Below are 10,159 nucleotides of genomic sequence, written 5' to 3'. Positions count from 1 at the left end.
AAATCCTGGGAAATTCGAACAAGATTTTGAAGAAAATCATTCAAAGGAAAACATTAAACAAAACACGCAAAGACTGAAGAGCATATTTACTATTTCATTAAAATATTATTAAAAAATCTAATTTTGTTTTAAAATTTTAAACTTTACCTGTGTTACTACTCAAGTACTGTAATATGTATTAGATTGAAATATTAAAAAAATGCAACTAATGTACATTTACCACGTCGTACAGTACTTTATTAGCATTAGAGCCGAATGAACAAGAAAAACACAAAAGGTACTATATTACAAATTTCTCGGCTAATCCGAAATTTTTAAAATCCGAACAGGCCACAGCCCCAATTAGTTCGGATTTCCAGGGTGAACCGTGATCATAAATGTTCAACAACAAAAAATCGTTCAAAATGTAGCATACAATGTTTTTCACATACATGTGTCAAACGTCAAACGAAAACAAATAAAAAGTGAGGTTACTTATAAAACTTGCAAATTTTATAAAAATCAGTAATTATTTTCATTTAAAAAATAAGCAGCATGGCGCTTAGTACTTGTTTTCGTGCAGCTTTAATTACAAAAATACCCGAACGATGTTACCCATTGATCACCACAAAGATGAAATATTCTTTTAAAACTGTAAGCCGACCTGATCCAGAAAAATTGAAAAATCCCGTTCGATTCGACAAAGAAATATCTCTAGCCGATCAGATTCACCAGAGAATCAAATTTTCCGGACCGATGACGGTCGCCGATTACATGAAAGAAGTGTTGACTAATTCTGCATCTGGGTACTACATGAATAAGGATATGTTCGGGGCGAGCGGGGACTTCATCACGTCTCCGGAAGTGAGCAATATATTTGGGGACATAATAGGAATATGGCTGGTGAGCGAGTGGGAGAAATTATCTATGCCAAAACCGCTGCAGATAGTTGAATTCGGGCCGGGAAGAGGGACATTGCTGTCAGGTATTCTCAGAGTATGTTAAAAATGTTTAAAATATGTATAATATACACCGTAGTGTAGTGTTTATTTCGTTTGGCTTCCACACATTAGATCCCAAGTTAAGTTCCCAGCTAAAATTCAAGTCCTCAAGGGTCTTGTATACATTTAAGTGTAAAAATCACACAACTGTGCACACAATTACAAGTATGTAACCCGAGTCCCTATGTTGCAGTAATCTCCTTCACCCTGAACTCCTCCAATTACATTATCTGTATCCAATCAAATATATTCCACTTATAAGAAGATTCAGGAGTGATCGATCAAATGTGGTGCCCTATGCACCATTTGAGTGCTGAAAGGGTCAACAAAAGAATATTTATTTAAAATAAGCTATGATTGATTTCTGAACGCAGGACTGATTACCTTTCCTTTATTTAATTCACAATCTCGCTAACACTGCATCAATCTGATAAGGAAGGATAAAAGTCAAAGAATTATACTGTATCAATAATTAATTTCTATATTTAATGCATTTTATTATAATAATATCATATTATTATAATAAAATGCATTAAATATATTATTATTAAAATATCTACAATCAAGAAAAGTAATCCATTGTGTTACATTATTGAATGGAGTGAATGTCCAAAAAAAAAGTAATATATTATATGAAAGGGTAAGAATTTCTCTGTAATCCTCAATTTTTGTCTTCAAATTTGTTTATTATAGATAGCAAAACAAGTGGGTTTAAATAAAACCAACTTAAGCATCCATCTTGTGGAAGTCTCCCCGACATTACAGCGACTCCAAGCCGATAGATTGTGCCTGTCATCCAGTGCCAGGGAAAACCAGCCTTACTATGCAGAGGTAAGTACCTACCTGATAATTACCCCACATGATATAGCTGTTACCTATTTTTCTCACTGTAAACATAAAATATTTCAAACTTAGAACATATTTTGTATTGCTGTCCTTTTCCATCTCACTGATTGGAGCTTCTCGCTCTCTTATAGGTCCTTGGGATATGCTGCTCTGGTGACTTCACTTTTATTTATTAATTTCAATACCTTTAAAAAGTTTTATTATAGTTTTACTCAACTGCTTTCTTGATATCTGTTGTGTTAAATACATCAAGATGGGGCATCGTTTTTTGCTCACATTAATGGCTTTGTCTGAACATAGCCTTATTACTGGATATATTTTATTATATTACATACCGACTTAACCATTCATTAAAACATCTCATGCGGGACCAATCGAGAGTAAATTAATGAGTAATGCAGGTGTATTCCGCTCGCGTAAGGTTTTGATCGCTACAGCATATAAATCATTAAAACATTTTAAATCTTTCCGATTACAAATGTTGAAAAAAGTATATTTAAACACACACCTAAAATATTATGACGTTTTTATGAGTTAGTTTATCACATGCACTTTATAATTTTTAAATATATAAATTATAAGTATTTATTCACTAATAATACATAATAAAAATCAATATTTTACTAAAAAGTGATAAGAGTGGGATAGTCTTGAGTTATGCTCTTATAATAAAGCTTTAACAAAAATTCTACAGATGTCACTATTAACCTTTCCGGGAGTACAAAAATTGATGTCCGACTTTCTCTGGGGAGTGGGTTCGTTTTACATTAATTTATTTTTATAATTTTTAAATAAATCGATGTATTATGAAGATAGAAATTATGTTAAAAACAGTTTAATAAAGAAAACGCCTATTAGAAATATTTTTCAATTATGACATAATTATACACAAATATCCACAGATGTCATTGCTATACAAGTCATATTAAACTAACTGACAGTTGGACTTCGACGTTCATTAACGTCGATACTCCTTTAAGAAAATTCGCACTGACGTTCATTTACGTCCATACTCCCGGACAGGTTAAGCAAAAAAAACAGTTTACCACTACAGCGGTAAAAAAAATGGTAATTGTAATTACATTCTCCTGCAAATAGCGATTGGCGGACTGAGAACTGAAAAACTTAATTAACACATCTTATGCCTCCCGCGTAAAATATGTTAATTAATTTACTTATCAGATATGTATGTATTAGTATGAGTATTGCGGGATACGATAAAATATTTAAATAAATAAAAAAAAGGTTCAAATATGAATTCTAATATATATTTCCATAACGCCACATCAGTAGTTTTAAAATGGCAATATTGAGTAAAAAGGTAGCAAGGCAAATAGCACGTAGCAACACTGAGAGTGTGAAAACACTCAAACCCTTCTTTCTGAGTGGACTAAACTTCCATTTGTGGGACTATTGTACAATGGATCAACAAATGCTGTTGGAATTACAATATTTAAAGCTAGATACTAAATGCTGTGTTTTTAAAAAAACAATTTTTTTCAGGGCGAAACAATAAGCGGTTCCAAAATTTACTGGTATAAGAACTTCAAAGATGTTCCCAAGAATTTTAGCCTGTATATTGCCCATGAATTTTTTGACGCCCTGCCTATCCATAAATTTAAGGTAAAGTTCATTAATTGATACAACTAATTTCATTAATTGATTCGGCAGTCATTTTGTGGTAATATCTGTCCATTTTTTATTTAAGTTTTACTCGGTAAATACCACTATTTCTTAAAATCTATTGTGACACGTCTTTCGATTACACTATATTACCCACATTACACTGTATTACGGTGAAAATTATGTGGAATGCATGATAGATTTTTTTAAATAGTGGTATTTACTAAGTAAAACTCAAATTAAAAACAGTGCAACTAACTTTTATAAGCATATTGTTAATAGCAATATGTGAAAATTTGATTATTAGAAAGCATAGATAAATAGAAAAACAAACTTATATTCTAAATTGTAAATGGAAACACTTGTTTTCTACCACTTATTATATTTATATTCAAACTCTTAAATGAAAGCATCTGTAGCTTCCGAAACTAGTCCTCAAATAATAAATATAAAACTCAAGTGGTAAAAACCAAGTGTTTTCATTTACAGTTTAATCACGTCTTACCAAAAAGTGAATGCCGAAACCATAAACAAAGCAACTTCTTTCAGTTGGTAGTTATTATTTCACTAACTAGCAAAATTTTTTTTCATATTATTTTTTGACATCTCATCAAAGATGAAGAAGAATATGTAATGGGCATTTACGGGTCTTCCATATTCTTCTTCATCTTTGATGAGATGTCAAAAAATAACTCCTGTAATTGGAGATAATCCAGATTTTGTGAACAAGTATTTGGACATACTCAAAATGTTGTAAACTTTTTTTCATTTAGAAAACGGATGAAGGCTGGAGAGAAATCCTTATAGACATAGATCCCGCTTCTGATGATCCAAAAAATCCAAAGTTTCGCTATGTCATGTCTCGCGAGGTGACCACAGCATCTAAACTTTATGTGGAACCCGTGCTCAATGGCTCTACAGACAGAGATCAGCTGGAAGTCAGCCCTCAGGGTCTCTCTACAATCAAAGACCTAGCAAACAGAGTCCAGGAGAATGGAGGAATAGCCCTTATAGTGGATTATGGACACAACGGGAATAAAACTGACACATTTAGGGTAAGAATTCAATAAATTATTGTTAGGAATGTGGGCATATTGTTGACACAGTGCTGACAACATCCCGCAATTGTGTATATGGTAGTCATACAGGAGAAAGTGACCGAATGCAGTTTTTACAAAAACGTGAATCATTGACTGTTTGATATCTCACTAGCTTAATATTGCCCTGAAAAAATCCCAAAGGATTTTAAAGTTGGAAGCATAATATATTGACTTGTTAAAAATGACTAACTGCATTGATGTTTATTTTCTTGCCAAGCAAAAGTGACTTAAATGGTCCTCCTGAATATTTTACATTTTGTTAGTTGGTCACTTTCTCCTGTATGACTACGATATATCCACATAGTCTGGCAAGCGGTATTCTAGGTTTTTTTATTTTTAAACCTTATCCTCACCCGATGGTGCATAGGGCACTGCATTGTAGCGATGCAGTGTTATCTTGATCATTAATTTCATGAAGGCAAGGTGATCAGCCCTACGCTTCTTGTACCAGTCCGGGGCGATAGTAAATAAATATGAGAGTGAAAATTGCCCATATTTATTTGACCCCCCTGGAATCGAAACCGGGACCTCAACCACGGTAGCCAAACGCGCAGATCACTACACTACTGAGGTGGACATTCTAGATTAATCTCTCCTTAAAAGCAGTCGCTCACTTAGAGCTACCTAGTAACTTATTTATAGAATAAACCAAAGTCAAAAAACTAGCAATCTTTTACTTATCCACCATCTTACCATACAACAACTGGTGACGAGGATTGGATTCTTAAAAGCTATGTTTTTCTCATCAAGAAATTTTTCATTTTTACCTCTCGAGTAGTAAGATATTCATGACATTTTAAAACATTGTTCAGTCGGTAAAACAGGTAACCAGCCGATAAATGATTTAATTGTGTTGCATCATCAATAGATGGCGTTGGTAGTCCAATTCCCTACGTAATTTGGAAATATTTGAGAAATAATCCCTACGCCTCTGCTGTGGGGCCACACGCTATCTGACCTGCTATTTTATGACCCCACATGTTGAGGCAGTACGCACGGAAAAGTTAAACATAAGAGTACCAGAGGCAGATGCCCTTAAATTGCATTACAAAAAAACCAAAAACCCAATAATTGGACAATCATTTTGGTGTCAAAAGTATAATATATTCTTCTTCTCTTCTTCTTGGTGTAGGCTTTGTGGCCTGTTTTTAAGAGGGATAAGCCTCCTGCGATGTTCATTCCCAGCTGTCAATCCATCTCTTTAGTGGTCTGCCTGGGAGTCGATGTGGGGGAGTCTGGATGGTTCCATTCTCTTCACATGCGCCATACTACTGTCTTCTTCGTATTCATGATACATATATTATATCCAATAATACTGTTCTCTTTGCAGGCATTCAAAAGTCACAAACAAACCAATCCGTTAGAAGACATCGGGTCTTCAGATCTCACTGCCGATGTGGACTTTAGTCAGCTGGCGAGGGCCGCCACGGAAGCCAAAGTTCTTGGACCAATCACGCAGAAGCAGTTCTTAGAGGAACCATTTGCCAAAGTCAGATTACAGGTATAAATATTAAGTTTATGTATTAATTTTAAATCAAACACAGATTTTTTAAGTCTACTAAGTTGTATTTTATTAACAAAAACACATAAAAAATTTATATTCGTTTGATAATGCCCTAACAAGGCGAAACAATTGTCACAATATAAATTTTTGATGTGTTTTTGTTAGTAAAATACAACTTAGTAGACTCAAAAAATCTGTGTTTGATTTAAAATTAATACATAAATTAAAATGGAGTTCTACAAATTAAACGCCAAATCAATAAATAAATATTAAGCTTTAATAAAAATATATTAAACAGAATAATCCCATTTTTAATTATAATGCATTTTTATTTATTATTTTTATTTAAACCATATCCGCTCCCTATGTGGAGTATATGGAGTCCACAAACTGTCTCCAAGTTTTTCTGTCGGCTGCCAGCTCCTTTGCATCCTCCCAAGTCAGATCTGCATCCCAAAGTTCTGACGAGAACTGCCGACAAATTGTCAATAGTAGTCGTCCTGGGCGGCGCGAACCTGATGCCTTGTTAAAGAGGCAAGCTTGATTATGGCTCTCGAAAGGCATGCGGAGTACATGGCCAATCCAACTGAATTTCCTTTTCTTGATGACAGTTGTGACCAAGATTTGCTGCGTCCTACGCTCTATCTCTTCACTCCTCACAAAGTCAAACCACCGCACGCCTAAAATTATTCGCAGACACTATTTTCAAAGCTAAGTACACGGCTGCTCTGAAATGCATAATGCAATACATATAGTGACCTGAAAATTTATAAGCATACTTTGAAAATGTGTCAAGTCAGTATTTTTTTTTAGGTTATTCTGGATCATGCGTCTGACGAAGAAAAAGAAATCATTAAGTCTGGATTTGACATGCTAACGAACCCCGAAAAGATGGGAGATGTATTCAAATTCATGGCACTCTTCCCAACAATCACAGAGGAACACTATAAAAAATTTCCTATCATGGGCTTTCCTCAATCTCAATAATGATGTTTTGACTATTAGAATTAGCAAAATATGAATGTATTTTTCTGTAAATTAAAGAGTAATTCAATTGTGTCCCATATTTGTTTTATATTTAACCGGATCCACGCGGCTCGCATAACCGTATGTGTTTTCACAAAACATTCCCTGTACGCGGCTGACATAACCGTTTGTGTTTTTACTTTGCTCCAAGTTTCGAACCTCAGTTCAACTTGGAGGGATTTTTTCATGGAGTGGAACTTTGGATAAAATAATACGTCAATCCTTGGCCTTATGACATCTGTTGAAATATGTGACTAATAATTTGTAACATCACAAGGATAAATAAAAGAACAGATCCCTGATTTTTCTTGCGGTCGGTAATTAGTTCGCGCCATAATCATACCCTATATCTGTCTCACTCTCGACGCTACGCATCGCCAGTGGGTAAGAGTGACACACGATGCGTGCTTTGATTTATTTAGGTTACGATCTTATTTGTTTATATTACGATATATTTCAAGAATAATGTGACACGAGTGTATTATAGAGTACCAAAAAAGCACAATGAATCCCATTGAACGTTTTTGTTTAAGAAAATAAATCGTTTCTTAACTAAATACATGATAAAAGTAATCATTTAAAAAACGGCAAAATACCGCGCACGGGCGTCTCTCAGGAACAAAGTTAACGCGGTTAAAAGGTTAAGATGTTTATACACACAGTGAATCAGTTAGATGTCATCTAGTATCCATTTATGAACAAATAACATGCTTATTTATTTCAGCCTTCTTCTTGTGTCCAGTATTGTACAAAGGCCTCCCTCTTGGACTTCCATAGTTGTCTGTTGGACGCGACTCTCTTCCAGTGCAGGCCCGTTACTTTTTAAATGTCGTCACACAATCTTGGGACCTACCCACGCTTCTGCCAATTGTTATAGGCCTCCAGTCAAGCACCTTTTTCGTTCATCTATCCTTAGATATGTGCCAATAAATAACAGGATTTGAGGCAAATGCATGATGTGAAAATATCCAAAGATAAAAAAAAACTAACTAACTAACCATCACGCCACTTCCCCGCAGGGGTAGGCAGAGAGAATAGAGCGCCACACCACTCTGTCCTTGCAAACATTCTTCGCCTCTTCCACGTTCATGCATCTCCTCATACATACCCGCCGATTGTTACGACTCCTAACCTGACCACTTTCAAGTATTTGGCATACCTGATCGTGCCATGTTTTTCTCGGTCTTCCTCTGCTTCTTTTCCCGCTAACATTCGCCTCATAAATTTGTTTTACCGTTCTTTCCTCACTCATTCGTTCTACATGTCCAAACCATCTCAACACACCTTTCTTAATTTTATCGATAATGCTTATCTCAGCTTTGCATTCCTTCCTTATTTCACTATTCGCACATCATACATACTATCATACATACATCGTTTTGTCACACATTCTTCTGAGATTTACAACAATATAAACACGCATTGATTGATGGAACTACATATACTGCTCCTGGATGGGTCGGTTGTACGGCATACTTGGTTAACTGTCAGGCCAATAATTTGACACAACTAGGTTCAATAACAAATTGTGTGTACATTAATAAATGGGTTGAGAAGTGAGCTTTCATAAAGAGAATAACTTCTTAAAAAAGTGGAAGTTGAATGAAATAAAATGTAATTTATTATTAGATTAAAACCAATATTTTTAGCTTTTCCACTTTTTTTATTTGACCATCGACCGGGTTTCGTCGTTACTGACATCATCAGACTGGTGAGAGGCTATACAAATTGTTATGTTATATATAAAAGAAGGCAGGAGTTGATAACCATGATTTGATATAATTTTATTGAGAAATTAATTTATCTAATCATGGTTAATTATCAAATCATCTCAATAAAATTATATCAAATCATGGTTATTAACTCCTGCCTTCTTTTATATATAACATAACAATTTGTATAGCCTCTCACCAGTCTGATGATGTCGGTAACGACGAAACCCGGTCGCTGGTCAAATAAAAAAAGTGGAAAAGCTAAAAATATTGGTTTTAATCTAATAATAAATTAAAAATGCTATTCCATTACGAAGTGTCAGTGGATAATATAAATCTATTAAATAAAATGTTAATAATAACACTCCAAAATGTAAAACTTTCCTTTATTAATATTCATAAAATTTAAATTTCAGGTTACATATTTACAAAAGATAAACAGCAATGAAGTATTTTATTTATTTTTTTAAATTTTAAAGTTATGTATATTATTTACAGTAATTATCAACAAAAAAATTACAAAATACAGCAATAAAAGTTAACAGAAATTGTAACATTTGAAAATAATATTTTTAGTTTTACAGTTAAACCATAGCTTCTCAAAGGGGGTGATACTGCTCTCCGATGGACGCCGGAGAGATATTCTACAGGCTATTAGAGGTCCTAGGACACGAAATAAAGGGCAGGGAAGTGGGCAATATATTTGTATACCTCCCTCTCTATAAGGGAACATTTTGCCAATTTTGTGTCCTGAATCAGCAAAATATCTCGCTGTGTCAGATTGTGTTGGAGAGTGAGAGAGATAATTAATTAATTTTTATTTCATAATCGGACAACCTTGGAAAGGCCTTTCAAGACAGCAACCACGAAGCTAAGGATTTGACCCTGCAAACCTCAGTAGACTCTTCACAATCTGAGTCGTAAAATTTAAAATAAGTAATTATCTTTTTTATGTCACAGTTCCATATTTTATGGAACATAATGATTTTTTTAAAACATGTATAGTTTCCCCCCCGTCCTATAGCGCTGAGATAAGGACTGCGTTATCGGAGCGAACGTTTTAAAGGGGGTAAATACTTTTGAATTTTATTTTAATTTAATAATGACTCATTTTGATAATTTCCACTGGTTAGAATGTAAAAATTACAATTTAAAATACACATTTTCCCTACAACATTTTCTCTGATAACGCGTTTCCTATAAGCGTTATACCCCCCGGTTTGCTGTATTGCTATGGGAAAACGCATTTCACATAACAAACTTTCTCCTGGAACTAATTAATTACGTTATGCGAGGCATCACTGTATACCTTTCTAACTAAATTGTTTCACAAAAAAATGCAAATTAGATAACATACTGGTTAAAAGT

The 10,159-nt window shown here is 34.2% G+C and overlaps 1 protein-coding gene across 1 annotated transcript; it reads left to right on the top strand.

The window, feature by feature from the left end:
- Positions 1–233: 233 nt before the first annotated feature.
- Positions 234–7,114, top strand: LOC148309503 (protein arginine methyltransferase NDUFAF7 homolog, mitochondrial). Its single transcript, XM_088259975.1, has 6 exons — positions 234–975; positions 1,674–1,811; positions 3,330–3,449; positions 4,223–4,504; positions 5,880–6,050; positions 6,867–7,114. The coding sequence occupies exons 1-6, from the start codon at positions 535–537 to the stop codon at positions 7,038–7,040; spliced, it is 1,326 nt and encodes a 441-aa protein (XP_088116101.1). The 5' UTR covers positions 234–534; the 3' UTR covers positions 7,041–7,114.
- Positions 7,115–10,159: the final 3,045 nt, after the last annotated feature.

Source organism: Brachycentrus maculatus, unplaced genomic scaffold (genome assembly GCF_059751285.1).
Source record: "Brachycentrus maculatus isolate JH-2025_06_01 unplaced genomic scaffold, ASM5975128v1 h1tg000122l, whole genome shotgun sequence".
Classification (NCBI taxonomy): Eukaryota; Metazoa; Arthropoda; class Insecta; order Trichoptera; family Brachycentridae; genus Brachycentrus; species Brachycentrus maculatus.
The sequence above is the reverse complement of the archived record's forward strand: the minus strand, read 5'-3'. Positions and strand labels throughout refer to the sequence as shown.